This window comes from Protopterus annectens, chromosome 3.part0 (genome assembly GCF_019279795.1).
Source record: "Protopterus annectens isolate FY-2018-M chromosome 3.part0, PAN1.0, whole genome shotgun sequence".
NCBI classification, from domain to species: Eukaryota; Metazoa; Chordata; order Ceratodontiformes; family Protopteridae; genus Protopterus; species Protopterus annectens.
Genome location: NC_056731.1, coordinates 165420617 through 165433158, shown reverse-complemented (window position 1 = coordinate 165433158; position 12542 = coordinate 165420617). Strand labels below are relative to the sequence as shown.

At 46.1% G+C, this 12542-nt stretch overlaps 1 protein-coding gene across 1 annotated transcript in view; it reads left to right on the top strand.

Moving 5' to 3' along the window:
- The window catches only part of LOC122796295, a gene marked incomplete in the record, with an annotated part of 1783369 nt that overhangs the window by 714338 nt on the left and 1056489 nt on the right, over nucleotides 1-12542 (top strand). The window contains 1 exon segment of the mRNA XM_044064662.1: nucleotides 1091-1207. Within this exon segment, the coding sequence (XP_043920597.1) occupies nucleotides 1091-1207 (117 nt within the window).

The window sequence follows — 12542 nt, the reverse complement described above, 5'->3', positions numbered from 1 at the left end:
CAAGCTACATTCCTTAGATGTTCACAGGCAACTTCGATTTTATCTAAACAGGACAGCTGGTCATAGGCAATCCGACCAGTTGTTTATTTCCTTTGCTAAATTCAATTTGGGTAAACCAATTTCTCCTTATCACGCTGGATTTCGCAGTGCATCATCTTGGCTTATCAAGCTTCTGGGAGGCCCGCACCGGAGGGAGTACATGCCCATTCAACCCGGTCAGTTTCTACCTCAGCGGCCTTTAAAGCTAGGATTCCTCTGGATGATATTTGTTCAGCAGCCACTTGAGCTTCATCTCGTACCTTTATTTCCCACTACAAGTTGGATATTACATCTAGAGGTAGAGCATCCTTTGGCTCCGCGGTGCTTCGGAATATCCTTCCATGACGGCCGCCCAAGATTCAGGTAGCTGGGGACTCTGTCCCACAGGTTGCAGACAAACGAATCTCCTACTTCAGATTTAGAAGTTATGTACTTACCATAACGTTCCATCTGAGTAGGTGTATTCATTTGTCTGCAACCATCCCGCCCTCCTATCCCCCTGGCCTTGTCAGTTTCCTGCATATTACGTGTTACCCTTTCTAGGGTATTTTGATTTTTGGCAAACTCGATCTGAGGTCATGTAGGGAGAGCAGGGCATTATGGGTGAGGGGAGGAGCTGAGAGCTCGGATCCATAGCTGGAAAACCATGCCGGTTCGGATCCGATATCGGATCCATGACCCACAGGTTGCAGACAAATGAATACACCTACTCAGATGGAACGTTATGGTAAGTACATAACTTCTAATTCTTGGTAGTGTTTAAAAAAACTGTTGCACTGTAAAGACTGCTGTTCAGCTGCAACCTATTTTCTTGTTGGCACATTTTTGCTGCAAAATGTTTTGGAGAACTGTCTGACCATGGCTGTAATACCCAGTCATATGGATTCCTTTACAGTTGTACAAGTTGGTTATTCACTGTTAAGTTTAAGGCACGCTGCTGTATTTCATATGAAAGTTCCATTTATTTGTTCATTTGTAAAATGTATTTTTTGTAATCCTGAAAGGATAATGCTCACTGCATGCTCATAATTAGAGCTTTTTTCCTCCCTAGAGTCAGAAGTATCCTCAAATGATGACCTTCAATGAGGGTAGTGCAGGAGAATCTCTTAATATTATGAGGCAGAAGGCCGCTGCTGTTGAAGAACTTGAAGGGCCAAAGCGATTAAAGGTACGTTTTATGCAAATTGTCAAGTTAATGAGCTCAGTAAGGCAACCTTTTCATTTCTTCCACTTTTTTTGGGGGAGGGGGGGGTTGTAAAAGCGGAGCTTTTGGTAAAGTTGCAGTTTGATAGCTTGAGGTAACTTCAATGAATGAAAAGCAGTCAGGAACTATGAAAAAATGTTGGAAATGTGCTGATGTCCTTCAAGAATGCAACTGCAGTCATAACATATGGGTTGTCCTGCCTCAGGCAGCCCTCGGTCGGCCGGATTCCAAAGTCTGGGTCCGACGTCGGCTGATGTTGCATTTCCGTCAGAGCGGCTGGAGTACATAAGCATCAGCAGACGCCATTTTCTTCAGTCTTTCTTGCCGCGCGGTGCCTGAAGCAGAAGCAGTTCGCAAGTGCCGGTCGGTCAGCTCCTGTATTCTTCGATTCCGACGTCATCAAAAAAGCTAAGTACCCCGTTGGGGACCTTTTCTTGCCTCAGCCGATGTCAGAAATTACTGAAAAAGTTAACAATTGTCTTTCTTGTGGTAAACAAATACCTCATAAGGATTTCCACTCTTACTGTCTTCCTTGCCTTGGCCCAGACCACGACGTCTCGGCCTGTGTAGCCTGTGCTCGCTTCAATAAGTGCGCAGTCAGGTGCCGGGCGGAGTTCGCTGAAGATTTTTTTGGCGAAAAATTTGCTTATACAATGCCGTCGGAACTTCCGACATCACAAACTCCCAAGAAACAAAAAAACCGGGACCGACATCCTCGGCCCGCGTCTACCACCGACTCCACGCCAAAACCTACCGCGAGTGCTCCGGTTCCCCCTGAGACTGTTATTCCACCGCTCCGAACCGAAGACACCGCATTACCGACGACTCCAATTCCGGATACCACTCCGACGCCAGTTATAGATTTTCCTCCAGATACCGAAACTGAGGAAATGCCCGAGACCATTGCTGTAGACAAGGTCACTCCTGCACGTGGAGCTGCCAGGCCTCCTATGGCCATGTCTATTAAGGCCTACACTCGGGCTAAGGCAGCCAGCAAGACCAAGCATCTTACTGCTAAAGCCTTACCTCAGCCTACTCCAGAGACACAAATCATGACTATGGCCGCTGACTTAATTTCTATGATTAGAGGTTCACAGGCCCATCCTGAGAGGATCCCTGCCTCCTTCTGATAAAAGGCCCCGTGTTGAACCCTCTGACCCTATCCCTTCAGATGAAGATTCTGAGGACTCTGTCCACTCCGATGGCCAGGAAGAGCTCTTCCAGACCTATGAGGACTCTGATGCAGAGGATTCCATCCCCTCAGCCTCCCCTCCTGAGGATATTTCTTTTGGGTAAGTTCTGCATACCATGAGGGAACATTTCAAGTGGCAAGGCCAGGAATATTCTGATTCCAGAAAGCGCCTTCGAACTTTCCTTAAAAAGCCCCAGCACAGGCCCTTAGCTATTCCTCCTGTGCTTGATGTTTTGGATGATTTATATTCTGACTCCAGTGTTACCCCTGATTCTCTTCCTCCGGCTCCAGCCAAGCCAGACATGTATTACAGGGTCCCAGAAACACATTCCCATTTATTCAGGGCCCATACTGCTGATTTGGAAACTATTTCTCATGGACCTAAAGGTGTTTCAGCTTCCACCTCTAAAAATCCTTTGCCCTCCAACAGGGAAGCTAGGTCATTAGAGAGATGGGGGAAAAAAGTCTACACCTCCACTACTTTATCTATGAGAGCTTTGAATTGCCTTTTTCATATGTTACAATACCAGGATTTCCTGTTAGAAGATTTACAGAAAACATTGGCCTCTCCTGATCCTTTAGACAGGAAGTCTTTGCAGGAAGCTGTACATAACTCTCAGCAAGTAAGCAATCACTTCCTGCAGTGTGGATATGATGCACTGGAAGCTTCATGTAGGGCAGCTATGACAGGGGCAGTCATTCGTAGACATGCATGGTTAAAAGATCAACCTCTACCAGATCATGTTAAGGCAAAACTTCTGGATATGCACCCTTGGAAAAGAAAAAGCTTTTTGGTGCTAATGCTAAGGATGTGTTAAAGTCCATCGAGGAAAAAGCAAAATCAGTTCAGACGATGAAAGATTTCCTCCAGGTTCAGCCCCCCAGATTCAGTAGGAATTGGCCTTCAAAAAACTGGTCCTTTCCTAATCCTGAAAAATTTCAAAGGGGTAAAAACAGACGTGGCCGAGGAAGAGGAGAATACAGAGGTCCTTACAGGGGACGACAATAGCAGCCAGCAAACCAAAGAAGTGACACGGGTTTCACCTGCCCCACAGCCACAATCTCAATGACTTTCCTCTACTTCTGCCTACCAAGGAACAAATAGAAGCTCCCTTGGGCAGAAAATTATCTCCAGTTTGCAGACAACTGGCACAGATTGGCAAAGGACAAATGGATTTTGGACATTATAGACTGAGGTTACAGGTTCCACTTTCATACCTTACCAAGAAAACAAGGCATGCCAAACCTACCACAAAACCAGAGGGCAGAGGCTGTCAAGCAAATCTCTCTGCTGGCTCTGATAAAAGCAATAGAAAGAGTTCCACAAGAAGAACAAGGCCAGGGGTTTTACTCAAGACTGTTCCTTGTTCCAAGAAAATAATCTCAATGGTGACCAATACTGGATTTGTCCGCATTAAACACCTTTCTCATAGTACCAAAGTTCAAAATGCTGACTCTACAGCAACTCCTTCCCATGCTGGGCAAGGGGTCCTGGCTAATTACTCTGGACCTCAAGGAGGCATACCTGCATGTCCCTATCAGACACAGTTGCAGAAGATGCCTCAGATTTCTTGCAGGGCCAGAGCATTATCAATTCTCAGCATTGCCATTTGGCTTATCTACTGCGCCCAGAGTATTCACAAAATGCCTGGCTTCAGTAATTGCTCATTGCAGGCTCCAGGGGATCCAAATTTACCCGTACCTGGACGACTGCCTCATACAAGCGGACGACAAATTGATGTTGACAAAAAACTTGGACTATGTCATACGATTACGTCAGGCTCTGGGATACACAGTCAGCTTCCAAAAGTCAAGACTTCAACCATCCCAGCAAATAATCTTCTTAGGAGCCAAATTAGACACAGCCTCTCAAATGGCTTACCTGACAGAAGACAAGCAAGAGAAGTTAACTCATTATTTCAAAGGTTTGGCAAAACTCACCCAGATGACTGCAAGGAGATTCCTACAGGCCCTGGGTTACATGGCATCCTGCATTCTCCTGGTTCCATTAGCAAGACTACACATGTGAGAGCTTCAGTGGTACCTAAAAAGCCTATGGTCTCAGCACAGCAACAACTTAGAGACAACCATACCGCTCATTCCATGCCTACAAAAGGAATTCCTATGGTGGGCCTCGGTAAGCCAGGCAAACACAGCTATGTCATTCAAAAAACCACAGATAACACAGACCATGACCACAGACGCGTCAGACCTTGGATGGGGGGGCGCACATGGAAGGCAGGTGTATTCAAGGACAATGGTCTCCAAAGGAAACACATCTGCATATAAACCAAAAGAAAATGCTGGCAGTAATGCATGCCATCGAGGCCTTTCGACAACTTCAGCAAGGCCATTTACTGATACGGACAGACAACACCACTGTGATGTGGTATATAAACAAGCAAGGGGGCACCCATTCTTACCCCCTTTGCAGACTGACAATGAATCTTTGGGAAAAATCACTGAGCCTAAACATACAGTTACAATCCCAGTTTGTTCCAGGCAAAGACAATGTGCTGGCGGACAGCCTAAGCAGGAATTTCACAGATCCACACGAGTGGAGGTTACATCCGAAGATCTTCACACAACTCTCTTCGACATGGGGCAGGCCAGAAGTAGACCTATTTGCCTCTCACCTCAACCATCATCTACAAAAATTCTGCTCAAGGACATACCATCCACAAGCTTGGAAAATAGATGCTCTCTCATTCAACTGGAACTTCCTAAAAATCTATGCATTCCCACCTCTGCCACTGATGACCTCAGTATTACTAAAGATCAAAGCAGAGAGACCCAAGGGGATCCTAATAGCTCCGGACTGGCCAAGACAACACTGGTATCCACTACTACGGAGCACATGTCACACCAAGAAGTGGGCCCTCCCCCAATGGCCCCTACATTTGACTCAACACAACTTCAAAACACTGCATCTAAACCTTCAGACACTGCAGCTAACAGCCTGGGAGATCCCATGAATAACCCCAACCTATCTCTCTCCAAGGAAGTTCAGTGGATATTAACAGAGGCTCGAAGACCATCCACCAGAAAGGTTTACTTAGCAAAATGGAAGAGATTCAGCATTTGGAATACCAGCAAGGGACATGATGCATCATTATTCAACATCCCACTCATCCTGGAATATTTGGCAGATATGCTAAAGAATGGACTCTCATATTCTTCCATAAAGATACATGCTTCAGCTATTTCAGCTAGATATAACACTGATCCGCCTGTCTTTTCACATCCTTTGCTAAGGCAATTCCTCAGGGGAATCAAGAACATTAAGCCACCAAGAAAGGCTCCAGTGCCAGCCTGGGACCTCAACTTTGTCCTAGAAAAACTGACTCTACCTCCATTTGAGCCAGCAGCTTCAGTCGACTTGCAATTTCTCTCATGGAAGACAATTACCTCAGCAAGAAGGGTTTCGGAACTACAGGCCCTAATGGCAATACCACTGTTCATAATCTTCCACAGAGACAGGGTCTCATTAAGGACCAACCCTACCTTTATGCCAAAGGTGGTATCTAGGGTTTCTTTAAATCAAGCTATTCATCTGCCTGCTTTCTTCCCCAATCCTGAGAATAAGGGGGAAAGACTGTTACATACCTTGGACATTCACAGACAACTTTGATACTACCTGGACAGAACCAAGACCAGTAGGAAGTCTGAACAACTTTCTGTAGCTTACGCCCCTGCAGTCCAAGGAAAAGCAATTTCAAAACAGACTATTTCAAAATGGATTGGACATTGCATCAGATTCTGTTATTCCTTTCATGGAAAGACTGTTCCAGCCAATGTCAGACCACATTCCACCAGAGCTACAGCCACCTCTACAGCATTCTTAAGAGGGGTGCCTACTAAGGACATTCTAGAAGCTGCTACATGGAGCTCCGTGCATACATTCTCCAAACACTACAACCTCCCTCTATACTCCAGATCCAGAGCAGGCTTTGCTTCGGCAGTCCTGCAGGGTTTGATTGCCACACCATCTTTTTCCTAGAGCATTCCTCCTATCCCAGCTAAGCTATGGTATTCTACCCATATGTTATGACTGCAGTTGCATTCTTGAAGGACTTAGTACAGTTTTGTACCTACCATAAATGTAGATGTCAGATAGATATGCAACTGCAGTCGGATTTTCCCTCCCTCCATACCCCTCTATGCCTAGGGTCCACTCCTATCCCTGTTTCTCTTAGCTGGGGATATCTGTTATGGTGTATCTGTTTATTGCTCATTTATTTGTCTGGAATCCTGTTTGTCTTCCAAATTGATTACAGCCTTCCTGGGAGGGCACCTGGCATCTGGGGCAAGAAACACTGAAGAAAATGGCGTCGGCTGATGCTTATGTACTCCAGCCGCTCTGACGTCTGAGAGAAATGCGACATCAGCCCACGTCTGACCCAGACTTTGGAATCCGGCCGACCGAGGGCTGCCTGGCAGGACAACCCATATGTTATGACTGCAGTTGCATATCTATCGGACATCTACATTTATGGTAGGTACAAAACTGTACTATGTTCGTCGTGCATACAGCTGCAGTCTTAAGAGATGGGTTCTCCTGCCGTCAGGTGGGTCCTCGGTCGGCCGAATTCCAAAGTCTAGGTCCGGCGTCGGTTGTCGTCGCTTCTTCCTGGACGACAGTGCGACAGGGGTATAAAGGAACCAGCCGACGCCATTTTCTTCAGTCTTTCTTGCTGCGCGGTGCCCGAAGCAGTTCACAAGTGCCGGTCGGCCAGCTCCTGAAATTACGAAAATTTTGAAACCGAAGTCTTCTTGAAAGCTAAGTACCCCGTTGGGGAAACTTTTCTTGCTTCAGACCGATGTCAGACAGTTAATAATTGTATTTCATGTGGGAAGCAAATACCACATAAGGATTTCCATTCCCTCTTTATACCTTGTTTAGGCCCAGACCACGATGTCTCGGTCTGTCGCTTTTGTGCTACATTCAACAAACACACCATTAAGCGTCGGGCAGAGTTCGCCCAGCATTATTTTGGAAAAACATTTAACAATATTATGTCGTCGGATACTCCGCCTCCAGTTTTGTCTAAAAAACGCAAAGATAAGGACCAACACACGAGGTCCGCGGCCTCTACCGAAACCATGCCAAAGCAGACTACACGTGGTCCGGTTCTCAGCGAGGCGCCTACGCAGCCCCTGACTACCGACGACACTTGGCGGTGTCTCCTGTGCCCGAGGTCGCAGGCTCCTCTGCCCACACCCTGACTACAGATACCGAAGCCACTCTTGGCGTTGAACCTCAAAATGTGGACAGGTCTACCTCCCCTCAAGGTGTCCTTCCTCTTCTTTCTCCATCAAGGCTTTCACTAAGTCTAAAGCAGCCATGCACTCTGAGACAAGCTACACAGGGCCCATCTCCAGGCCCCATGCCTAAAAAGCAGATGCTTAAAATGGTTGAGGATTTCATTACTCTTATCAGGGGTTCTCAACCCCCACCGGACAAAAGGCCCAGAGTGGAGGAAGAATCCCCCTCCTCTGATCAGGGCTCCATTATTTCAGAGCACTCTGATCAGGAACATTCTTACTCCCCTTTTGAAGACTCTGATGCGGAGGAGTCCATTCCTTCTGTATCCCCCCCAGAGGATTACTCATTTGGGGAAACTTCGCATACCTTAAGGCAACACTTCCACTGGGAAGGCCAAGATTATTTAGATTCCAAGAAAAGGCTTAGGGAATTTCTCTTACTACCTCAGCACAGCCCTCTGGCTATACCTCCTGTCTTGGACATCCTAGATGTTTACTCGGAGGCCTGCCTTAACCCGGACTCTCTGCCTCCAGCCCCAGTTAAGCCTGACAGGTACTACAGGGTTCCTGACTCACACCAATTTCTATACAAAAGCCATGCTGCTGACCCAGAAACCATCTCACAGGGCCCCAAGGGAATTAAGGCCTCCACTGCTAAAAATCCATTAACTTCCGAGAGAGATTCCAGATCCTTAGAAAGGTGGGGAAAAAAGGTATATACCTCTGCTACCTTAACCATGAGGGCCTTAAACTGTCAGTTCCGTATGCTAAAATACCAACAGTTTTTGTTATCACAATTGAAAAGTAAAATGTCACAACCTGAACAACCAGACTTGAAAGAGTTGCAGGATTTGATGCATAGTGCAGAACAAGTGGGTAAGCATACCTTACAATGTGGTTTTGATGCTCTAGAGGCCTCATGTAGAGCTGCTGTTACAGGATCAGTCATACGTAGACATGCCTGGCTCAAGGAACAAACCTTGCCTGATCATGTCAAAGCTAAATTACTAGATGCCCCCCTTCAAAAGGATCTATTTGGTGCTAATGCTGAGGAGGTATTAAGGAAAATGGAGGAAAAGGCTAAATCAATGCAAACTGTGAAAGATTTTCTACAGGTACAACCCTCACGTTTCAGTAGAAATTGGCATTCCAAAAATTGGTCTTTTCCAGCCACGGACAGACCCCAAAGAGGCAGATACAGGTGCCCGAGGGGCATAGGACAATCCCAAGGATCGTTTAGAGGCAGACAGTGGCAAGCTCCTACACAGAGGTGGTGAGGATAACTCGCAATCATTCAGAAAGCAAGCCCAATGACTTTCCCCTTTGCATGCCAAGCAAGACTCAAATGGCAGCTCCCTTAGGAGGAAAGCTGGCATTATTTTCAAAGAATTTGCATATTGTCGCAAAAGACAAATGGATCCTGGACATTATAGAGGCTACAGATTCCATTTTCACACCCTTCCAAAAATGAGGCATGCCAAACCTGCCACACACAGGGCAGAGGCACAAAGGCAAATTACAGATCTCATAGACATGAAAGCTATTCAAGAGGTACCTACTCACGAAGTAGGTCAAGGTTTTTATTCCAGGCTATTCCTGGTCCCAAGGAAAGGAAGATTGGAGACCTATTTTGGACCTGTCCATCCTAAACACATTTCTACTCGTACCAAAATTCAAGATGCTCACTCTACAGCAACTTCCCATGCTGGACAAGTAGTTCTTGGCTGGTAACATTGGACCTCAAGGAGGCATACCTGCATGTCCCAATCAGACAAAATTGCAGAAGATGCGTCAGATTTCTTGCAGGTTCAACCCATTATCAGTTCTCTGCATTGCCCTTTGGCTTATCTACTGCGCCCAGAGTATTCACGAAATGCCTGGCATCCGTAATTGCCTACTGCAGACTTCAAGGGATACAAATATACCCTTATTTGGACGACTGCCTGATCCAAGCGGACAGCAAGCACATTCTTCTGAAACATCTGGCTTATTGTTGAGATGTTCTTCATCTCACATTGCTGCAGTCCTTACATATGGGTAGTCCGCTGTCCTCGGTCGGCCCGAATACCAAAGTATTAGGCTGACGTCGGTCATGGGCGCTCAGATCTGACATCAGAGCGTCAGGGTATAAAAGCGCATGACCGATGTCATATCCTTAGTCTTTTTTGCCGCATGGTCCGATGCAGAAGCAGCGTTGCAAGTGCCGTTCGGCGTTCTGAAATTTTCGTATTCTGAGTTTCAGACCGAAACCAAGTTGGGCTAAGTACCCCGTTGGGGAATATTTTTGTTTTTTCTTGCCTCAGTTATTTCCGGATGTCAGAAAAAGTGAATAATTGTATTTCTTGTGGGAAACAGATACCGCATAGGGATTATCACTCTCTTTGTATTCCTTGTTTGGGACCGGAGCATGACTTAGTCGGGTGTCTGTTTTGTGCTAGGTTTAATAAGCGCACCATAAAGCGAAGGTTAGATTGCGCTAGGTTAGTCTTTGGTAAGCGGTGTAATTATAATATGCCGTCGGATCCTCCGACGCCCGCTTCCACGAAGAAGCGCAAAGACAAATCTCTGAAGCCTAGACAGGATGATTCGTCCGTTTCGGACGCCGGCCCTTTAGAAGCTACAGTGGAACAGGTGGATCCGGCTGAAGTTTCTGTTGAGTCTCAGGGGGAAACTTTGATTTTACAAGATGTGGCCTCACAGGAGTCAGGTCAGGCTGAAGGGGCCTCTCAGGTTTCCGTTCTCCCTTCTGTGCCTAAGGTGGTTAGGCCTTCTACTACTATTTCTAAGGCTCTTTCTAAGGGCAGGTCTGTTTTGCCTTCCTCTGGTGTCAGTCCTGGTACTTCAGGGTCTGTGCCTAAAAAGCACATGCTTAAAATGGCAGAAGATTTGATTACTTTAATTAGAGGTTCTATGCCCCCTCCTGATAAGAGGCCCAGGGTGGAGCCAGAGTTGGAAAGTTTGGATCAGGCCTCAGATGATTCAGAGTCTTCTGCTGAAGACATTCAAGATTTCCCCCCTTATTCTGATTCTGATGCAGAGGATTCCACTCCTTCTGCTTCTCCTCCAGAGGATTTTTCTTTTTCAGAAACTCTTCATTCCATGAGGGAGCATTTTAAGTGGGAAGGACAGGATTTCTCTGATTCACGGAAGAGGCTTAGGGAATTTTTGTTTTTACCACAGCATATACCCTTGGCTATACCTCCTGTTTTGGATGTTGTTCAAGATGTTTTCTCGGAGGCTTCCCTTAATCCAGATTCTTTGCCTCCTGCGCCAGTTAAACCGGACAGGTATTACAGGGTGCCTGAGGCTCATAAATATCTGTACAAGAGTCCTAGGGCGGACCCAGAAACTATTAGTCAGGGGCCTAAGGGTGTTAAAGCCTCTGTTGTAAAGAATCCGGTTCCTCTAGATAAGGAAGCTAGAGCTTTGGATAGATGGGGTAAGAAGGTGTATACCTCTTCTACTTCAGCAATGAGGGCTCTAAATTGCCAGTTTCATATGTTGAAGTATCAGAATTCCCTCCTTTCTCAGCTAAAATCTAAAGTGGATGCTTTGGCAGAGGGCATAGAGTGTAAAGAATTACAGGATTTAGTACATGTCTCTTAACAGGTGGGTAAGCATTCTTTGCAGTGTGGTTTTGATGCTTTACAGGCTTCTTCTAGGGTGACTGCCACTGGTTCAGTTCTTCGTAGGCACGCCTGGCTTAAGGATCAGAATTTGTCAGAGCATGTTAAAACTAGAATTCTGGATGCCCCTTTACAGTCGGAAGTTTTGTTTGGTCCCCCTGTGGAGTCAGTTTTGAAGAAAATGGAAGACAAGGCTAAGTCTATGCAAACTGTTAAAGATTTTTTGCAGGTGCAACCTCCAAAGTTTAGTAGAAATTGGCCTTCTAAGGGGTGGACGTACCCTTCTTCTGATTCTCAGTCTAGGGGTAGATCTAGACGTGGTAGGGGCAGAGCTCAGAGTACCTTCAGGCCTAGAACATGGAGTTCTCCTGCACAATCTGCAGGTGAGGGCAGGGGCCAGTCCTTTCGTAAACAGGCCCAATGACCTGCATTTTCAGCTGCCAGATTCTTCTTGCCTGGCAGCTCCTTTGGGAGGAAAGCTAGCACTTTTCAAGCAAAACTGGCTTTTAGTCACCCAGGACAAATGGGTATTGGACATTATAAACCGAGGCTACAAGTTCTATTTCCATACATTGCCTCCTTTCAAAGGCATGCCAGACGTTCCTCCTCGGCAAAGGGTAGAGGCTCACAAACAGATTTCTTTACTTCTTCAAATGGGAGCTATACAGCCAGTTCCTCTGTCAGAAGTGGGCCTAGGATTTTATTCTCGCCTGTTTCTAGTACCAAAGAAAGGGAACACGTGGAGACCGATTTTGGATTTATCTATCCTCAACACTTATCTGGACATTCCAAAGTTCAAAATGCTGATGTTACAACAGCTTTTACCTCTGTTGGGAAAAGATCACTGGATGGTAACTCTGGATCTCAAAGAGGCTTATCTTCATGTTCCTATCAGGCCCAGTTGCAGGAGGTACCTGCGTTTTCGGGCTGGAAATTTACATTATCAGTTCTCTGCATTGCCCTTTGGCTTATCTACTGCGCCCAGAGTGTTCCCAAAGGTTCTGGCTCCAGTGATAGCCTTTTTCAGGTTAAGAGGAATACAGATTTATCCTTATTTGGACGATTGCCTGATTATTGCACAAGACAAGGACGAACTTCATCATCTGCAGTATGTGATGGTAGTGTTAAGATGCCTAGGGTATTCTGTGAACGAAACAAAGTCCAGTCTAGTACCCTCTCAGGACATGTGCTTTCTGGGTGTGAGACTGAATACAGC